Source organism: Vipera ursinii (genome assembly GCF_947247035.1).
Source record: "Vipera ursinii genome assembly, chromosome: 2".
Taxonomy (NCBI): domain Eukaryota; kingdom Metazoa; phylum Chordata; class Lepidosauria; order Squamata; family Viperidae; genus Vipera; species Vipera ursinii.
This window is the reverse complement of record NC_139513.1, coordinates 17746415-17768212: the sequence shown is the minus strand read 5'-3', so window position 1 is coordinate 17768212 and position 21798 is coordinate 17746415. Positions and strand designations below refer to the sequence as shown.

The 21798-nt window shown below is 44.4% G+C and overlaps 1 protein-coding gene across 3 annotated transcripts; it reads right to left on the bottom strand.

Annotated features, from left to right (window-relative positions):
* Nucleotides 1-1253: 1253 nt before the first annotated feature.
* RNF5 (ring finger protein 5) lies at nucleotides 1254-21492 on the bottom strand. Of its 3 annotated transcripts, XR_014491613.1 has the most exons (7): nucleotides 21331-21492; nucleotides 20150-20168; nucleotides 11390-11502; nucleotides 9871-9925; nucleotides 9616-9730; nucleotides 3145-3863; nucleotides 2709-3066 (listed from the first exon to the last, which is right to left on the bottom strand). XR_014491613.1 is itself a non-coding variant. In XM_083355685.1 (6 exons), exons 1-6 carry the CDS (start codon nucleotides 21477-21479, stop codon nucleotides 3775-3777), a joined length of 540 nt encoding a protein of 179 aa, XP_083211811.1. In that variant the 5' UTR covers nucleotides 21480-21492; the 3' UTR covers nucleotides 1254-3774. The 3 variants fall into 3 exon arrangements, 2 of the variants coding, with proteins under 2 accessions (XP_083211811.1, XP_083211812.1); XM_083355685.1 differs by having other exon boundaries at nucleotides 1254-3863; XM_083355686.1 differs by having other exon boundaries at nucleotides 1254-3863; nucleotides 9616-9727.
* Between the last annotated feature and the right edge of the window lie 306 nt (nucleotides 21493-21798).

The following is a 21798-nucleotide window of genomic DNA, read 5'->3' as shown; positions in this document are numbered from 1 at the left end:
TTGTCTCCACTCTACTCTGATGCCACACATAAAATAAGTCACAGCGGGGATGGGGTGGGGTGGGGGAGGAATTCTCTTCCAGGCAATTGGTAAGGATAGAACTGGGTACTCATCCTGACAAATGGTTGAATAATTTTCAATTGTGCACGCTAGTGGGTTGTTTCTCCACCTTGGCTGCTTTTAAGATGTGTAGATTTCAATTCCCAGAGTTCCAGAGCCAGTTTTTGAAGTCTACACACTTGAGGTTGAGAAACACTGCACGACAGAATTGCCAGATTCTGTCAGACCACAAGGCCAACCTCTTCTTAATTTAAGATGGATCTAAAACTTGTCTCCCTTTGAGGAGAGTTATGTTAAAGAGTTCGAAAGAGAGGAATCGCTGCAGAATCCTATGTTTCTAAGCCCTAATGAATTCAGCGGGGCTTTTTTTTTTCAGGTAAATGTGTATGGAAGGCAACCTCGGGCAAGAAGAAACCTGCAACTTCATTTTACAGGAATTTAAAAACAAAAAAAAAGCAAAATAGCTTATTTGAAACAGTGGATCGCTAGGACCTTTTTTCCTACAAAAAACAGGCTTTAAACTCATTTCTGATTTATGCTTTCATCTTTTAAGCTCCTTTCCACGTTTGACTGATCCTCTTTCCTTAAATCTTGACTATAATTTGGTAACCTAAAGCTGTTGATCGACAGGCCTTGCGCAACTCTTTTAATGATAAATTTCCTGTGCTACATGAAGCCATTAAAATAAACCCCAAAGGACCTCCAAAAACCCAAAGCAGCCGTGGGGAAATAAGATTGCAAAGGGAGGACAATTGTGTGCAGATGCCAGATTTGACAAGTCTAGTTTTTCTTAACCATAGTAATTTTAAGCTGTATTGAGCTTCAGCTCCTGAAATTCCCGACCCACTCTTACTGACTGAGGAATTCTGGATGTTGAAGTCCATACAGCTTAAAATGACTGTGGTTAAGAAACATTGCATCCAGCTATTTTGGCCAGGATGCAGTGACTTATTTCGGGGGAATGATTTGGATCCCTCCCCGAAATAGTGCTCCTTCGGCATCTTTCTCCAGCCTGAAAACAGTTGTTTTTTTAAAACTTTCATTTACTGTGAGTTTCATTTGGATTTTATGTGGGTTTAAATAAAGAGAGGCACAATTGTCTAGGTGAGCCAGAGCAAGCAAAAAACGTGGGAGCCATGGGGCAGAGGCAACAGGTTTCTTGGGGGGGGGGGAGACGCAGAATCCATTCTAAAGGGGTCAATAAAACCTTTTTTGGGGGGATTTTTTTCCATCCCTTTCTTATTCTTGTACAGTTTTGCCAAAACAATAAAATATATTTTTCCCACTGACGATTTTCCATTATTTCTAGTGCTCCTTTGGAGAATGTAAAATTCTCCCCAAAGGTTTCCAGATAAATTTAGCCATCATGGGCATTGATGGAGATGTAGTTAGAATACACAGATAATGCTACATTCAGGATGTAAAAACTGGTTCATGGGCCACAGGCTGGTCAACTGGAGCCCCAAATGTGCCCCATTTTGGGTTACAATCGAAGCAATGAGTGTTTTCAAGCAGAAGTCCCCAATCTTTTGAGCGCGCGGTTCCACGGAGGTTTTTCCATTGACTGGAGGGTACGTGATTTTCTGTGCTGCCTGCATCCTGCAGATTGGGCTTTGTTTGTGAAGCCCGGTTGCTGCCATACCGTGGCCCAGTACTTAACCAGGGGTTGGGGACCCCTGTTTTAAAGCTTGTTGAGGCCTATGGTGATCAATTTGCCGCTCAATAAATTCAGTGCTCCAAAACGCTGATTTCTCCTATACCAGGGGTCCCCAACCCTCAGGCTTCGGTCCACGGCCTATTCATAACTGGGCAACGCAAGCAGAGGGCAAGTTCAGCTGGACACATGTGCACCAGCCTGGCACTCGTGGCCTGGCTTCCCTCTCCGCTGCCAAGCCACAAAGGTTGGGGACCTCTCTCCCATACCACTCTCACCATTTTTCAAAGCTTGATGGACTTTCATGCCAACAAAAACTGCACACCCTTCTGCTGACTTACGATGGCAATGCAGTCTTAAAAAGCCACAACTGACTGGATTCATACAAGACAGTGTAACTATAAGCTGCGTTTTCCCAACTCCATAGCTAGATGGTGGGGCTAGTACACAGCCAGTACACACCACACACAAAGTCCCAAAACTAAGGTGTAGCATAAAGTCTTAGCCCAGCTTTAGTGAAAAGATTAAGAAACCAGGGTTGTTAAGGGAACATCAAGGTTGTTAAAGCAAATGGTTTGCTAGGGTTGTGGTTTTGACAAAAATCGAAAGTGCGGGGGTTGGTGTTTTTTTTTGCAAAAGCATTGTATGCTGCAAATAGCCATAAATGTGGCGGTGTTGTCAAGTGCCTGAAATTCAATCACATGACTGCAGAGGAGTCAAATTCGGACCCTAAGTCCCTGTTTTCAGATCCTCATAATTTGGAATGGTCACTAAGTGATTGTTGTAAGCCGAGGACCATCTGCATTATTACAGCAGCCTGTGCTTTTCCTTTCTAAACAGGCGTATTTTTCTCTCAATGACTGTTCCTTCAACTGGATAGGAATCATGGGTGAATTTAATTGAAGCATTGGTTAATTGACATCACGTCCCTTCTCTGTCACCCCCAAATGAAGGCATAAATCATTATCCAAGCAACTTCTGGACCACAAAATACTGTTATTCAAGAGTATAATGTCCAGTGGTCAACCTTCCCCTCAGCAACCCTAAATGGTTCCCGACACTGTTGGAACAGCCGCAGATGGGTGGATGAAGTATTAACAACCCACGGCACGCCCACGACCCCCCCCCCCGTTAATCCAACAGAATAGTAAAGGATTGAAGACCTTCCTCAATGAGAGGAGAGGAGAGGGACAGAAAAATACCCACCGGAACACATGCGTTCTCAAAACTCAGGCAGTTTGGCCTATCAAAAAAGGAGCCAAGATAAGCTCTTTGGGGATCACCTGGCCTCAAGTTAAAAGAATATGCAGCCACTTCCTGTGGGATCCTGCAACAGGTCTTCTTCCCTGCCTCTCACTTTCAAATAACCTTTGCTACCCTTCCCACAATCGCTTCCTCTGAGGCGGAACAATGTAGATTCCCCACACCACACCCTACCCTTGCTTGCTCTCCAAAATTCCTCTTCCACGATTCGACCCACACTTTTACACAGAGGCAGGCCTAGCCACTTTTGCCCAACAGACTAATTGCCAGTTGACGAGCAAATGCTATTGAAAGGGGGGAGGGGAGGGGAGGAATGAATCCCATTCATCCTCCTGCTTTTATGCCATCTGGAAAGAATTGAGTAGTCCGCGTGTGCTTGCTTCAGCTCTCTCCAATCTTCCGCCATAATTTGAGATTGCCCTCACATTTGAGATCTTTCTTCGAAGAATAGAAATGGATCGTTCTTCGCATAGTTACTCCCCATTCAGTCCATAATTAGGTTGGGGTTGTATATTGACAACCATTTGCATACCACTTGAAGAAGCAGCCCTATTATGGTTTTAATTCTTGGGTGGGTGGGGGGAGGAGGAATTAAAAAAAAGAATTTTACTCCATTTGGATTACACCCCACCAGATAGTATTAACCCCTTTCGGTCTCTCCTCTGCATTCAAGCAAAGTCCACCAACCCACTGGTCTGCCCGTCTGCCCCCCCCATCACCCACCCACCCAATATCAAAGTCCTTTAGTTCTGTTCTTTAGACTTTAGTACAGGTTAAGCTCAGTGGGGTCCAGCCGGTTATACGCTGAGCAACCAGAAGAAAAAGAAGATGGCAATGAAAAGAAATAACGAATCCAGCCAGCTGGATGGTCTGGCTGCGTCTGTATCTGCGGAAAAGGGGGAAGGAAAAAAGAGTTAGCCAAGGTGAAATCTAAAAGCAAGTTGGACGCATTCAAACAAGTTAAAACACCGACCTGCTCACTAATGCCATCATAGCTCTTTGCTATTGGTTGATAATCAAGAGCTTTCCATGTTGGGGGGGGCTGTTCCCTGAGCCGGTACTTCAAATGCCACTGATGAAATTTGTAGCTCAGAGTTGTTGTTGTTGGTTTTTTTTTCCTGGACTTTTGATGTTTCCTGTATTTTGTACAGGTGGCCCTCAACCTGCGACCACAGCTGAGCCCAAAATTTCACCGTTGCTAAGTGAGAAATTTGTTACGTGAATTTTGCTGTCTTTTACAACCTTTCTTGCCAGAGTTGTTAAGCGAACCACCTCACAATGGTTAAATTAGTCGCACAGATGTTAAGTGAATTGGGTTTCCCCACCACTGACTTTGCTTGTCGCTGCAACCGTCGTAAATGTGAGTCGGTTGTCAAGCATCTGAATGTAAATCACCTGACCATGGGGATGCCACCGAGGTAAGTCAAGGACTATCTCTAGCATTTATTTATTTATTTATCACATCCACAGGCAGCATATCCTGCCTCAGTGTATTTTATTGTTGTAACAGATTGGGGTAGCCTATACATTTCATAAACGCAACCAAGAAATCTGCTGATTTTATTTATTTATTATATAATTTACAGGGCCACCCATCTCACAAAAAAGTGACTCTGGGTGGTTGTACAATAACATATAAAAAACAATTATTCTTCAGAAAAATAAAACAAAATCTGCAACGGCTGAGAGTAGGCAGCGGATGTCATTGCACTGACGGTGCTACCTAACTTGGGTAATGAAACATCTCTGCAAGAAAACAACCAAGCTCAGAGAGCACCAAGGACCCCTCACACCAATGGCTGTTTCCCATTTGCCAGGTGGGTAGCAGTGGGCACAGCAGCCAATCAGTGTTTAGGAAAAATGCATGTGGCTCTCAAGCCTCAACAGTAGTTCTGTCAAGGCAGCTGCTCTACATTCCCATCTCTCTTCCTTGGAGGACTAACAGGGAGGGTCTGGAACATTTATTATTTATTAAATTTATACGCTGCCCATGTCACTGTCACCGACTCTTAAGCAGCTTACAACATAAAAATGCAATACAAAAAAATGAGAACATTAAAAACGTTCAACGTTAAGAATTTAAACATTAAAAATTCACAAAGAACTAGAGAAAAAGGGACCAATACATAAACGGGGTGGAGGAGGAGCGACTAAATTTCATTTTTAATGTGTGCCAATGTGCCCACAGTAAAAAATGACAATAAAGGTTATCTTATTTCCCAATCTATTAACCACCTCCAGAGTGGGACATTCCTTTCTCACAATTTATTGCTATCCAACTTGGCATATCATGACATCTCATGCGAGGCTGATCCAACATAATGTCCCCATTATAGCTTCTGAGTTGAAATGGTTCCAGTCAGAACAATTTATGCCATCAGGTCTGGGGAGCCCAGAGGACCAGTAAGATCCTGAGGTGGCTCCATTGTTGACATCTGCTGCCTGCTCTTAGCCTTTGACTGCATTTTTTTTTCTGAAAAATGATTGTTTTTTATATGTTACTGTACACCACACAGAGTCATTTTTTGTGTGAGATGGGTGGCCATATAAATTAGATAATAAATAAATACAATTAGCAGATTTATTGGTTTGTTTATGATATCTATAGATTACCCCAATCTGTTATGACCCCGAAGTACAACAGTAAAATACTAGATAGATAGATAGATATAGATAGATAGAGATAGATAAGATATAGATAGAATATAGAGATAGATATAGATAGAATATAGATAAATAGAGATAGATAGATAGATAGATAGATAGACAGACAGACAGACAGACAGACAGACAGACAGACAACCTTTATTGTCATTTTTTTACTGTGGGCATAATGGGGAACAGATTAAAAATGAAATTTAGCTGCTTGCTCTCCCATAACACAGATTTAAACATATTACATACAACATATGTATAGACCTACACCCTTACATTTAATTAACATAAATGTTATTAATTGTCCATCTTGAATACATAACAGAAGGAGGAAGCTTGAGAGTTCACAAGGTTAATACTGTATGGAACAAAACTGTGACTGAATCTGGAGGTTCTGCTACGGATACCACGAAGCCTCCTCCCGGAAGGTAACAAAGAAAGCAGGTCGTGAAGAGGATGTGTAGTGTCCCAGATAATCTTACGGATCCTGTTCAAGCAACGCGTCTGGGCTATGTCCTGGATGGAGGGGAGGGAACCGCCAATGATCTTTTCGGCCATCCTCACCACTCTCTGCACCGGCCTTCCTGTCTGAAGCAGTGATGCTTCCAAACCAGACTGTGATGCAGTGTGACAGGATGCTCTCGTTCGTCCCTCTACTTTTCTCATGCAACGCAGAAAATGCAGGCGCTGCTGCGCCTGTTTCACCAGTGTCTCTCTGTTGAGCAACCAAGAGAGCCTACTACACAGCCAGGAATTTGAATGCTGGTAACCATCTCCACTAGTGAATCATTAATTCACAGAGGAGTGTGGCTGTGCCTGCCTTTTCTGAAATCGACAATGATCTCTTTCGTTTTTCCAGTATTTAAAACTAGGCTGTTTTCCTTACACCAGTTCACCAAACCCTCAACCTCCTTGCGGTAAGCACCCTCATTGCCATCATGAATAAGGCCTGCTACTGTTGGGCTGCTTATAAATTTTATAAATAAATAAAATACTATACAATTCGGGAAACACCAAAAGTCCAGGGGAAAAAAACACCCAATTGTTTTAAAAAAACAGAACACTGCAGGGATCCATCGCCCACGCTATCCCAGGACGAAGTCTTAAGGGCTTGCTTAAATAGCCAGGATGGGAGCTGTACCAATTTTGGGGGGTTAAGTGGTACCCAAAAGCTGGTGCCAAGACTGAGAAGGAAGGTCCGTTTCCTGGGTCCCACCAAGTGACAGGATTAGTCAGTGGCACCTGGCGTATGCCAACTCTGCCAGGCCATGTGGGATTGGAAGAAATACTAACAGCACTAGCAATAGTGCTGCCCTTGAGGACCACTCAGAGGCTTCAACTGGTGCAGAATGCAGCCGCGCGAGTTGTGATGGGGGCTCCCCGATACTCCCCCGTAACACCTCTGCTCCGCGAGCTGCATTGGCTTCTGGTTGCCCTCCGGGTGAGATTCAAGGTGCTGGTGATGACCTATAAAGCCCTAAATGGCTTGGGTCTGGGATATCTGAGGGAACACCTGCTGCCGGCATCAAGTTCCCTTCGTCCTGTGCGCTCCCACAGAGGGCCTTCTCAGGGTGCCATCGGCAAAGGATTGCCGGAGGGCGACACCCAGGGGGAGGGCCTTCTCTGTGGGCGCGCCTGCCCTTTGGAACCAGTTACCCGTAGAGCTCAGGACTGCCCCAGATTTTCGTTCGTTCCGCCGGGACCTGAAGACCTGGCTCTTTGAGCTTTCCAGCCAGGACTGAGAACTTTTAATTTTTAACCTATTGTAATTGGGGTTTTTAATTAGTTAAGGGTTTTAAATTTAATCAAGGATAATTTAATTTATTTTAATTTGTTATTAACTTTTGTATTGTTATATTGTCTTAATTGCCTTGTGAACTGCCTTGGGTCCTACAGGAGAAGGGCGGTATATAAGTAATAATAATAATAATAATAATAATAATAATAATAATAATAATAATAATAATAATAATAGCAGCACTTAGTGCTTTACAGTCCTCTCTCAGCGGTTTTCAGGTTCGGCATATTGCCCCCCATAGCAATTGGCGTCCTCATTTTACCGACCTCAGAAGGATGGAAAGCTGAATCTGCCTTGTGCCAGTTAGGATCGAACTCCAGGATGTGGGCAGTGAGTTCGCCTGCAATACTGCATTCTAACCACTGTGCCCCCACGGCTCCTAAATCCCTGAGATAACCAAGCCCTCACTGAATGTGATGTCATGTGACCACGCCAACTTACAATGTCAGTTCTGGCTGCAGCGGTAAGCAAATTACCACAGGTTGTTAAATGTGATGTCAGAAGACTGCAGCTTGTGATTTCCTGCTGGCCTCCCCATTGTCTTTGCTTGTTGGAAGTTGGCTGGGAAAGTTGCACGTGGCAATAATGTGACTGCGGAACACTGCAACTGTCCTACTGTAAATGTCGGTTGACAAGAATTTGAATCATGATCATCTGACTGTAGAGATGCTACAACGGATGCAACTTTGAGGCGAGTCTCTTTTCAGTGCCATCGTAAATTCAGACGATCGCTGAACAAGTGGCTGGTACGTGAAGACAACCTGTACATTTTTTGCTATAGTTTTTGTCATGGATGCTAAGAAAGTTAGCTTGTGTCTGTCCTCCTTTGCCTGCTCAGAGATCTGGTAACCCTAACCCTAACCAACATCATGAGAATCTGCCCACATGATAACAAGAGGGAGACACTCACAAATGAAAGCAAATATACGTGTCCAAGGATAATGTTGCAGGATCCAATCTGAGTCAATCACTGAGACCAAAGGTTTATTCTTCAAAGCTTTCAGCACATGCTGGAGTTCACCCTCAGCGAACTTCTCTCTCTCTCCAGAATATGTACCTGGGCTATGTGTTGTATTTATATGGTGCCTGGTTGTATGTAGCTTTTGGTTATTAATTAGGGATAACAGCCATCGATATTCTAATTAACTAAAAGCTGGCCAGCTCTGCCATCAAACTGCTTCAGCCCTGCTTTACTTCACTTTGATGGCAGCCTGCCATAAAATGTGGGGAGGAGAAATGGGAAGATATGGGGGGAGAGGGAGAGAGAAATGACAGGAACCAGAGGTGCCATCCAGAGACAACGGTTGAAAGACAGAAGGACACGGCCTGGGAATGGAATGCGAAACGCCCATCCAAAGAGGCGCCAAAATGTGGAATGTCACCAAAATCTGAACCTTACTGGACATCACCAAGATAACCAAAAGGAGGGAGGGCTTGGGAGAAGGTAAAATTACTGGGGATACGCGGGAAAGCCTCAGATCTGACTTTGCTACACTGTAATTAAAAAGGTAAAGGTTCCCCCGCACATGTGTGCTAGTTGTTTCCAACTCTAGGGGCCGGTGCTCATCTCCGTTTCAAAGCCGAAGAGCCAGCGCTTGTCTGAGGACGTCTCTGTGGTCATGTGGCCGGCATGACTAGATGCCAAAGGCGCACGGAACGCTGTGACCTTCCCACCGTAGTGGTCCTTATTTTTCTACTTGCATTTTTACGTGCTTTCAAACTGCTAGGTTGGCAGAAGCTGGGACGAGTAACAGACGCTCACTCTGTTACGCTGCACTCGGGATTCGACCCGCCAAACTGCCAACCATCTTACTGACAAGCTCAGCGTCCTAACCCACTGAGCCACCGCGTCCCTTATGCTGTAATTACTTGGCTTCAATAAAAGAATATTTTTCACTACAAATGGAGTGGAGGGTCTTTCTTTCCTGAATATTCTTTCCTGGGACAGCTGTGACAAAAGCCATACACAACCAGGCACCGTATAAATGCAACAGGTATCCCAGGGCACACAATCTGGAGAAGTTCCTTGAGGATGGGCTCCAGCACGAGTCTAAAAGCTTGGAAGAATAGAGGTAGACACCATTTAGCTTCAGTATAAAGGCAAAGGAAATACGGTCGTAGGGAACCAAAAGCCTGTTTGCAGATGCCTTTTATAAACATCGACCCCTTTACAGCAGGGCCTTACCTCCTCTTTCTCCTGGCGGGCTGTAGCCTGTAGCAAAAAAGCCAAAAGGGAATGCGCCGATGCCAAACGCCATGTGGAAGCCTGTGGCTGCTTCAGGAAAACTGCCTATGCCCTGCTGGGGTGGGGAGGGGAGGGGGAGAAGAAGAGAAAAAAGGAGGAGGGTGGGGTAACGGTGAGTTGCAGAAGAGCTGAGTTAGTCCAGGTTGAATTTGGGAAGTGGGGGTGGGGTGGGGTTTAGAAGCAGGCTACACTCACCCCTCGCGACTCAGGCTCCGGGCGCTGCCCTCGAGGCCGGGGGGGAGTTTTCAATCTGTGTGATGGGAGAAAAAGGCAGGGTTATGCTCTTGGCCTCGGTCCTGTTGCTTCTGATTTTGCTTATCATTGGCTGCTTTTACACCATTTCAATCATTCCGCCTCAGCAGCAAAATAGAATACAGTGATAAAAGTATTAACTTCACCAAACGTCCATCAACCATCATTATTATAGAACCATAGTGTTATCCTTGATCAGAGTGAGCGCCTGTTACGCGTCCCAGCTTCTGCCAACCTAGCAGTTCGAAAGCACGTAAAAAGGCAAGTAGAAAAATAGGGAGCACTCCGGTGGGAAGGTAACAGCATTCCGTGCGCCTTTGGCGTCTAGTCATGCCGGCCACATGACCACGGAGACGTCCTCGGACAAGCGCTGGCTCTTCGGCTTTGAAACGGAGATGAGCACTGGCCCCTAGAGTTGGAAACGACTAGCATGCATGTGCGGGGGAACCTTTACCTTTACCTTATCCTTGATCAACAAGAATTTTCATCTCCTACTCGGGTATTTGGCCTACTCCTACTTCAGATGCACGTTGGAAAAGCCTCAACACTAAAAATGAGAGGACAGATATTATGCTGGCAGGGGGACATCCCCCGTGAGGGAAGTTCCTGAAGAGAATACTTGCCTCCAAGTATTTCATCAAGACATGGGACTCTTGCTCGGCATTCTACTGTCCAATTTTATTTCCCCTAAACCTGTGGTGGTGAACCTATGGCACGCCTGCCACAGGTGGCACGCAGAGCCCTCTCTGTGGGCACGCGCGCCGGAGTCCCAGTCCTAGGCCCTCAGCTGGGTTTTATAAAACCTTTTCGCTTTAGGCCTCCACTGCGGTGTGCAAAAAAAAAAGGTTCAATCAATTTCAACTTTTCACGAGAAAAAAAAAAACATCTTGGAAAGTTGGAATTGAACTTTTTAGTCCCACCCAGTCTGCCGTTACCACCGCAGCCACGCCCACCCAATGGGCCACGCCCACCCAATGGGCCACACCCACCCGGCACCCGAAGATACATAAGTGGGTTTTGGGTTGCAGTTTGGGCACTCGGTCTCTAAAATGTTCACCATCACTGCCCTAAACCGTCTTCCAGAAAGCCAGGACCCAAACCACGTAGGAATTTAAAGAGGTCACCAACACCTTGACTTGCACTGAGAAACAAACCTGTGGTCACATCTTCTTTGGCCGTATACTTTTAATTCACTCCCTTTAATAAGGCTGCCCCGCCCCAGATGGGTTACAAGATCCGTAAAAAAGAATTAAAACAATGACAGGCAGACCGCGACTTAACACCATGCGTTTACAACGGCACTGAAAAATGATCGTATTCCACACTTAATGACCATTGCAGCCTCCCTCCGGTCAGACGATCAAAATTTGGATGCTTGTCAACTAGCGGTGTAAAATCTGCAGGGGTTCCTTTGCCGTCACCTACTCAAACTGCGACACAAAAAAAGGGGGGGATGCTTTACCTTGGATCCTGCTGAGCAGAGCTTCCACGTCCATACAGAGGGATGACTTTGTCCCGGCTAATGCCCGCCTTGCACACTGGACATTCCTGACGCTCCGGCCGTGTTTCTAGCCACTGAACGGAAGAACGACACTTGTAAGTTACACAGAGATGGAAGGTATATCAGAGGTCTTCTAGTCTAGTGGTCCCAACCTTTCCACCTTGGTGGTCCAGCCCAGCCCGGGACAGGGGGGTGGATGGGAGATGTGCAGGCACGCGTGTACAGCTCCATAGTTGCGAGCAGTGGGCACGGATGCCTTCCAGGCACGAATGGAGCTTCACACGCAAGGCACAAGCACCCATCACACAGGTGCCCTCCGCTCCTATCAGTGGAGCTGCACACGCTTGCCCATCGCTCCTGTGGCCTGATTTCAAACAGGCCACGCCCCGGTAGTGGGCCGTGGACGGAGGCTTGAGGACCCCTGTTCTAATCCAAACCGCCCCCCTGCAGTCAGAAGCTTTGTGGCCACTTCCAAGTGTGTACATATTTACCTTAGAAGAAGGCAATTGGGTATCTTTGGGATCTACCATGTTTGCTGTGCCAATTGGCTTTCTGTTTTAAAAATGGCTGTCGATTAAATAAGAAGCCGGCAAATTGAGATCTAAAGCATTAGGCTAGAGCAGGGGTAGGCAACCTTGGCTCTTTTATGACTCGTGGACTTCAACTCCCAGAATTCCTGAGCCAGCATGGCCCAGCTTGGAAACCTCTCCCTTTCCCTTCAGCATGGCTGGCTCAGGAATTCTGGGAGTTGAAGTCCACAAGTCATAAAAGAGCCAAGGTTGCCTAACCCTGGGCTAGAGCTTCATATTTATTTGCAGCAACTTTGGGGGAGGGCTTCACAAATGTCTCCATAGATTGGAGAGAGTAATCTGGGAAAAGTACTTTGTTTTGATCACCAGGGGTTTGGTGAGTGGCTATACCTGCCATGGGACCTACAGTATCCTTAAAACTATATGGGCTCTAAAACTCCATATGGACCAAAAGAATTACTTATACACAACTAGGAGCGCACACAAAATAACTCCCTTCTCAGCTCACTCCTTGGACATATTTTGTTTGATGTCACGTCTGAGATAAATGAAGCAAACTATTAAATGTGAGAAATATTTTAAAAAAACTGGACTAGGACTAAGAGCAGGGAGACCTAGGTTATAGCCTCGGCTCAGTCTGGACTGTAGCACAGATAGTCCTCAACTTATAACTACAATTGAGACCAGAATTTCCGTCGCTAAGATGGTCAAGTGAGTGACAAGTCGATTTTACAACCATTTTGCCACAATTAAGCAAATCACCGCAGTTCTTTAAGTGAATCATGCAGTCGTTAAGGAAATCCTGCCCCCCTGCCCCCACCACCACCACTTTACTTTTCAGAAGCTGGCTGGGATATTTACAAACAGTGGCCACATGACCCTGAGATTGCTGCAACTGTTGTAAATACATGCCAGTTTGTCCAGCCCCTTCATTTTGATCGTATAACCCTGGGGATGTTGCAACAGTTGTAAATAATTATTTAATGTGATGGTAATGTCAAATAAGCAGGGGATTGTGGTCCGAGATGAGGAACTTGTTGTTGACAGGCAGAAATGCGAATCTGGTATTACACATCAGTCGTGCAAGAAGAGAAAGGCATCCGAAAAGCAAAGCCACCTTCTGGTTGGTGATTCAATTATAAGGGATGTAAATTTAGCAAAGGACACAGAGGTTTCGAAAGAGGTCAGGTGTCTTCCAGGTGCTACTGCCAGTAGAGACAAGCGTATTTCTAAAATAATCAAGAATGCCAGCAAGGACTGTGATGTAGAGCAGACATGTCAAACACAAGGCCCGGGGGCCGGATCCGGCCCGTGAAGTGGTTTCATGTGGCCCGCGAAGCCATCCTGGAAACAGTGAGGGAACGGCCCCCACTGCCTTGGCCCTGGCCCAGAGACTCTCCTTCTGCCAGAGACCCTCAGATCTGTCCCACTCCTGCCCAGGCCCCCATAGGCACCCTTGATGCGAACCATGTAGAGCTGGCCACGCCCACCCAGTAAGCCATATGCACTCTAGTCACACCCACCCAGTAGGCCACGCCCACCCTGGCCATACCCACCTGGCCCCCTGAGGGCAACCGCAATGCTGATGCGGCCCTCAATGAAATTGAGTTTGACACCCCTGATGTAGAGGCTATTGTACATCTTGGCACTAACGACTTGTCCCCAAAGGATATAGTCTCTGTGCAGAATGATTTCCAGAGCTTGAGGCAGGAACTTAGCAGGATAGGCGGTAGGCTTACTTTTTCAAAGGTTTTACCAGTGTATAAGGAGCAAAATGGAAAAGGCCAGCGTATAGCAGAATTCAATATGTGGCTAAAGGAGTGGTGTAAAGGAGAAGGCTTTGGTTATATTAATCACGATTTCTATAGCTGGTCCAATGAAAAAAATGTACAAAAGAGATGGTTTGCATCCATCCAAAAAAAGGGACTGAGTTACTTGGCAATAAATTCACAGATTTTCTGGAGGAATATTTAAACTAAACAAAGGGGACAGTGAGTTAATTGATACAGAACATCCCTGTCCCCGGCAATCTAAAAATTATAGGGTTATCAATGCATGTGGCAGAGATATGTGTGTGGAAAAGAATATCAACCTTGCTGTCAAGCAAAATCAAGCTTTTAATAGCGAGTGCCACACAAAGTACACTACCAAATAGGTGGTAAGAAAATAGGGGAACTCAGGGACTTCTGGTTTGCTGACGCGGCTGATGCGGCCGCTGGAAAGCGAGCTCTGTCTTCCACGTGCGATTTCACACCGCTGGGGGACTCTGGAAAGGGTGGAAAGTCACCCTGTAGAGGCAACAAGCAAGGAGGGGACCCCCGCTTGATCGCAGGAGGGCGGTAGCCCTTCCGCTCAATCTGGGGCAGCCCTCCAAACTGGCAGACGAAAGACCGTCCATAGAAATATGGCCCATCACTAGGCTGCAGACAGCCGAAGTCAAATTTCTACCAGGCACCTATAAAGCAGTGTGAATGAGACTGGGTGAGATCTGAAACTCTCTTGAATCCTAACTATTTTTTCTACCTTTATAAGCTGCTCAAAGTATTTTCCCCCCTGTGGAGAGAGGGAAGGGAAATTCTATCCCACCTGGCAACTATCCAGGGGATCTTAAAACGCTGAAAGAATAACCTGATTCTAACTAGATTTCTATCTTTCTAAAATTTGAGGACTAAAAGGTTTCTTATTTTTATTAAAGATTTGGGTTTTTACTTATAAAAAAGAAGTAAAATTGGAAAAAGGATTATAAAAATTTTGGACTTAAAAAAACACCTTAAACGGTATGGGCAACATCTTGTGGCTAAACCTGATATTACAACTTGTTATTGTTTAAAAGAGACTTTGCTTGAAGCACAGACTATAGATAAGACTTTGGCAACCTTGGCAGATATCAGCTATGAGAAGCCCAGCTATGTTTCATACTCAGTGACAAAATTATTTTCACTCTCTGATTGTAAAGCTTTTAATTTAACACACCACTAAGAGAACATGGACGAAGATCAGGAACAGATTCTCTTTATGCTGAAAGCAATTTATGAAACTATACAGAAACTATACAGAAACTATACAGAAAAGAACAAGATGTCAGCCTAGACATACAAACCCAAACTTTGATAACAACTAAAGAATCAACTACACAGAATATAATAGAAGAAGTGGAACAATTAAACACTATGATAGAAGATTAACAAACACAGTTAACGGAAAACCTAGAAAAGGGACTGAAAACACTGAAAATAATAATAATAATAATAATAATAATAATAATAATAATAATAATAATAATAATAATAATGAGGAGGAGGAGGAGGAGGAGGAGGAGGAGGAGGAGAAGAAGAAGAAGAAGAAGAAGAAGAAGAAGAAGAAGAAGAAGAAGAAGAAGAAGAAGAAGAAGAAGAAGAAGAAGAAGAATATGGAAGGGACCTTGGAGGTCATCTAGTCCAACCCCCTGCTCAGGCAGGAAACCTTATACCATTTCAGGTAAATGGCTGTCCCGTCTCTAATTAAAAACCTCCAGTGTTGGAGCATTCACCACCTCTGGAGGCAGGTTGTTCCACTGGTTAGTTGTTCTAACTGTCAGGAAGTTTCTCCTTAGTTCTAGGTTGCTTCTCTCTTTGACTAGTTTCCATCTGTTGCTTCTTGTCCTGCTTTCAGGTGCTTTGGAGAATAGCTTGACTCCCTCTTCTTTGTGGCAACCCCTTAGATATTGGAACACTGCTATCATGTCACCCCTCACTCTTCTCTTCGTTAAACTACACATACCCAATTCCAGCAACCGTTCCCTATGTTTTAGCCTCTGGCCCCCTAATTATCTTTGTTGCTCTTCTCTGTACCCTTTCTAGAGTCTTGACATCTTTTTTACATCGTGGTGACCAAAACTGGATGCAGTATTCCAGGTGTGGCCTTACCAAAGCATTGTAAAGTGGTATTAGTACTTCACTTGATCTTGATTCTATCCCTCTGTTAATGCAGCCTAACACTGTGTTGGCTTTTTTGGCAGCTGCAGCACACTGCTGGCTCATATTTAAGTGATTGTCTACTAGGACTCTGAGATCCCTCTCAGTTACTACTATAGAGCAAGGTACCACCTATACTATACCTGTGCATTTGATTGATGGAAGAGACTTTCTATATAAACCAGAAGAAACCTGAGGATCAAGAAGAACAGACCGAAGGGAAGATAAACATTTCAGGACAAATACGTTGAGATGGAAAAATAGAGATATGATTTGTTAGCCCTTCCCAAAAAAATGGCAACTGGATGGCCTCTTTTATCTCAAACAATATATATATATATATATATATATATATATATATATATATATATATATATATATATATATATATATATATATATATATATAATAACAGAAGAAGATCTATTTGATGAATTAAAAGCACAGATATGGAAGGCGAGTTGGCAAAGAAAGAAAGCTAGAGTAAGGCTGAAGAAAATTGGGGTTTTGACTTAGTGAGGATTAAAATAGAATATACTTAAACAGACAAGATGTGTACTTTGAATACTAGTTTTTGTAATGAACTGAGATAAAACTTTGATCATTTAAAACTTGGAAGTATAAATATTTAAAGTTAAATTTGAATATTAATTTCTTTATAAAGGTTGAATGTAAAAGTAATTAAGATATATATAAGCTAAAAATCTATTGATAAATGTAATAAAATGAATTTTAATGGTGAAAAAACTAAGGTTCTACATTTAGGCAAGAAAAACCAAACGTACAGGTATAATATATGTGGTACCTTGCTCAATAGTAGCAACTGTGAGAAGGATCTTGGAGCCCTAGTGGACAATCACTTAAATATGAGCCAGCAGTGTGCTGCAGCTGCCAAAAAAGCCAACACAGTACTAGGCTGCATTAACAGAGCGACAGAATCAAGATCACATGAAGTATCAATACTTTACAATGCTTTGGTAAGGCCACACTTGGAATACTGCATCCAGTTTTGGTCACCACGATGTAAAAAAGATGTTGAGACTCTAGAAAGAGTACAGAGAAGAGCAACAAAGCTGATTAGGGGACTGGAGGCTAAAACATATAAGAAATGGTTGCTGGAATTGGGCATGTCTAGTTTAATGAAGAGAAGGACCAGGAGTGACATGATAGCAGTGTTCCAATATCTCAGGGGCTGCCACAAAGAAGAGGGAGTCAAGCTATTCTCCAAAGCACCTGAAAGCAGGACAAGAAGCAACGGATGGAAACTAGTCAAGGAGAGAAGCAACCTAGAACTAAGGAGAAACTTCCTGACAGTTAGAACAATTAACCAGTGGAACAACCTGCCTCCAGAAGCGGTGAATGCTCCAACACTGGAAGTTTTTAAGAAGAGACCGGACAACCAATTGTCTGAAATGGTATAGGGTTTCCTGCCTGAGCAGGGGGTTGGACTAGATGACCTCTAAGGTCCCTTCCAACTTTATTATTGTTGTTGTTGTTGTTGTTATACATGGTTGCTAAACAAATAGCTGTAAATTGAGGGCTGCTGGTAGTTTCTCCTTCTCAGCTTTAAGAGCCAGGGTGAGACAAAGATGAATGTGTAAGACAGGAAGTGAAAAGACCCAGATTCTGGTCTCTACTCGGACAGAGAAGCTCCCCAGAGGTCTACTAGCCAGCCACCTCCAGCCCGACTTACTTCACAAGGCTCTTGTGGGAGAAAAACAGTTGGAGCTCCCAAATGGAAGGCAACATATAATCTAACAACTAAGCCAGCAATTCCAGTGTTCTGAAACAGGTCCACGGTTTACTTTCCCTAAGTAATTTTCATTGGTTTCCACGCCAGGGACCTAAGAAAGGCTTGAAAGCATTTGCCAATAGAGAGCGTTAGCGTGGAGGAAAACACACAGTGGGAGAGTAACAAATAAATTCTGAGGAGTGCAATGAAAGTTTTAGGTTAACTTATCAATTACCGTTAGGCTGCAGAAGGTACAAAGCATCACTAGGACAATTCAGGGAAAAGTTGGCTTTGAAAGTTTGCAGAGTTGGAACAGTGAGATTTTACCGTCATTTTTTGGGTTTACTCATTTCAACGAAACATTTATTTCAAGGGGGGAATTTTAACTGCCTAATTTAATTGCAATAGCACTTAAAAGTATGAGGTGGCTGGATGGAGTCACTGAAGCAGTAGGCGTGAGCCTAAATTGACTCCAGAAGATGGCAGAGGACAGGAAGGCCTGGCGGAACGTTGTCCATAGGGGTTGCGATGGGTCGGACACGACTTTGCAACTAACAACAACAACAAGCACTTAAAAGACTTATACACCGCTTCACGGTGCCCCCAACAATCTGGGTCCTCATTTTACCGACCTCGGAAGGAGGCTGAGTCAACCTTGAGCAGGTGGGAGAGAGTTTTATTTATTTTAATCCCATTTATATCCTGCCCTTTTCCGAAGACTCAGGGCGGCTTACAATTTAAGCACAAACCAATGTGCTTAGCAATAGCCTTCATTCTATGTATATGCCTGCTTATTAGGGCTTTCACACACACACCCCCAAGCGGCATTATTACAAAGTCAGCTTATTGCCCCCAACAATCTGGGTCGTCAATCCTACATTCTAACCACTGCACCCTCACGGCTCTATTTTAATTGCTTATCGTTATTATTCTCAACATAAGGTCACTTCTGAAGTTATTTAAGAAATTCAGCCAATCCTTACTTGAGCTGAGGAGAGATTCCCTTCAAGGGCAATTGCTCTGATTAAAAATGCTTTGCTAAGAGAGTCCAAAGGTCCACAGCAGTCAGTCAAACGCCTATGCAAGGATTAAAAGCAAGCAGAGATAATCTTCCTCAACGGCTTATAGTCATCTCCTTCAGTGCTGGTTATAGGTATATTCCAGGGGTTGGCAACGTTGGCTCTTTTATGACTCGTGGACTTCAACTCCCAGAATTCCTGAGCCAGCTTGGCTGGCTCAGGAATTCTGGGAGTTGAAGTCCACGAGACATAAAAGAGCCAACATTGCCTACCCCTAGTACATTCTGTTCACCAGGCAAGAAACCGTCATGCTGACCAAGTACAGAAAAAGTCCTCCAGATTCTCGTAAGAAACATGATCTCTATTCATCTGTAAGTGCTCCCGATTAGGCTTTCCATCGGTTAATATAGGTAAGTCCTCTACTTACAACAGCTCATTTTGTGACAATTCAAAGTTACAGTGGCAGTGGGGAAAAACCCGACATATGACCGTTTTTCACCGACTTATGACCGTTTTTCACCGACTTATGACCGTGCAGCATCTCCTTAGTCACACCATCAAAATTCAGACGCGTGGCAACCGACTCACATTTATGACAGTTGCAGTGCCCCGGGGTCATGTGATCACCTTTTGCGACCTTCTGACCAGCAAGATCAATGAGGAAGCCAGATTCACTTAACAACCATGTTACTAACCTAACTGCGGTGATTCACTTAATAACTGTGGCACAAAAGGTCATAAAATGAGGCACAAGTCACTTAACCGTCTTGGCTTAGCAAAAGAAATTTTGGGTGAGGACTATCAGTAGTTTTCCTGGACTGATGACCATAATGGAACCCAGAATATACAGTTGGAAGTTGTGCTGGTTGTTAAGCAGGTCACAGATAAATTTTACAACCTTTTTTAACAGCAATCATTCAGCAAATGCACTGGACACAAAAGCCATTGGCTGCAGTGGGCGTTTTTTTTGCCAGAAACTGGATGTAAATGCCAGTTTCCAGCAAAAAAAAAACCGTGGTAAATTTGAAGTCATACAACTGTGGGACGTGGCAAACAACCATAAATGTGGGCTGGTTGCCTAGCACCCAAAATGCAATTGTGACACTGCAGGGGCCCCAGCTGTTGGTACTTTGAATCTGGGTTGTAAGTACCTTTTTCAGATCCATTGTAACTTTTAATGTTCAGTAAGTGACTGGTTGTAAATTGAAGACTATCTGTATGCCCTCCACAGATTAATTTTGTCAAGATTACTCCTACATTAAGCCAGCCTTGTCTGACATGGTGTTATCAAAATAACTGCAGACTTTATCATCCATAATCCTCAGCTAGTAACTATGCTATTCCCCAACCAGCAGCTATGCTGCCTAAGAATTCTGGAAAGCTGTAGATGTTAGTATATCTGGAAGAGACATAACAGGGAAAGTCAATTAAGCATTTCAACTCTAGGCAACTTTACAGTCAGTGTCTAAATAAACAGAGCAACTCACCTGGTGAAGACAAGGCCAGCTGGAAAAAGACAAAAAAAAAAAAGCTCAAGACCTTTTAAAAGAAATCTGGATCAAATCAACATAAAGAGAAATTACATACTGAATCAGAATTTTGATAGGTAAAGGTTCCCCCACACATGCGTGCTAGTCGTTTCCGACTCTAGGGGCCAGTGCTCATCTCCGTTTCAAAGCCGAAGAGACAGCGCTTGTCCGAGGACGTCTCCATGGTCATGTGGCCGGCATGACTAGACGCCAAAGGCACACAGAACGCTGTTACCTTCCCACCGTAGTGGTCCCTATTTTTCTACTTGCATTTTTTACGTGCTTTCGAACTGCTAGGTTGGCAGAAGCTGGGACAAGTAACAGGCGCTCACTCTGCTACGCGGCACTCGGGATTCGACCTGCCAAATTGCCGACCTTCTGATCGACAAGCTCAGCGTCCTAACCCACTGAGCCACCGCGTCCCTTAGAATTTTGATGGACACACAGAAATCAACAAGTGACACTTGCAAGATGGCCGGCTATTCAAATTTAATAATAAATGATGTAAATGCAGGTAGTCCTAACTTACAACCACAACTGAGCACAAAATTTCTGTTCTGAAAACTGCTCTCTAACTACTAAGCCACACTACCTGTCTTCTACTACACCTGCCCCTTAGATTTCTGCTACCCCACAAACGTAGCCCACCAAGCAACCAAAGGCAGCTGGTGCAGCTTCTTTCACAGGGGTCTTCAAACTTGGCCCTTTTATGACTTGTGGACTTCAACTCCCAGAATTCCTCAGCCAGCCAAGCTGGCTGAGGAATTCTGGGAGTTGAAGTCCACAAGTTGGACTTGGAGTTGAAGTCCACAAGTCCACAAAGAACAGGGGGGGTGTCTTCAAATTTGGCCCTTTTATGACTTGTGAACCTCAATTCCCAGAATTCCTCAGCCAGGCAAGCTGGCTGAGGAATTCTGGGAATTAAGGTTCACAAGTCATAAAAGGGCCAAATTTGAAGACACCCCCCCCCCGTTCTTTCACAAGTATGGAAATAAAGCAAAAAAGAAGCGCAGGTTCACCTGTTGGATTTCGGCCTGTCCAACTTTCTACCTTTTATTGCAGGTTTTTATTTTCTTAACCACCCTCTTGGTTCTCCCCTTCCGTATGCCACACCTCTCTGTAGCTTTTCCCACGCTCACCAGAACAGGTGGCCGCACAGGCCGATGACAGCTTCTCTGGCAGGCTCCAGGCAGATGTTGCATTCAAAAGCACTGTGATCGCGGTTTGACCCCTCCGGTTCCCCATCTGGGACCCCTGGACCTGTCCCAGCTGCTGCCGCCGCCGCCATCTTCCGCCCTGGCTTAAACTAACGGGAGGGAATGTAAACGTCCGCTGTTTAATCATTGGTCTTTCTCGCCGTCTTTCACACTTTGGAGACATTTCATTGGCGGGAGAGATAATTATTTGTGGCACCTGGCAAAGCTGATTATATACGTTCCAGTTAGTCCCGCCTTCGATTCTGTGCAGGCTCTTAAAACTTTTTTGATTGGCTGTGTTATTTGGGCGTCGAATACGCGGCTATGTTATTGGTTGAAATACTGCACTTTCCTCCACCTTCGTTCCCTGACCAAAATAACATGTCATATGACTGAGGGGGGAGGGGAAAT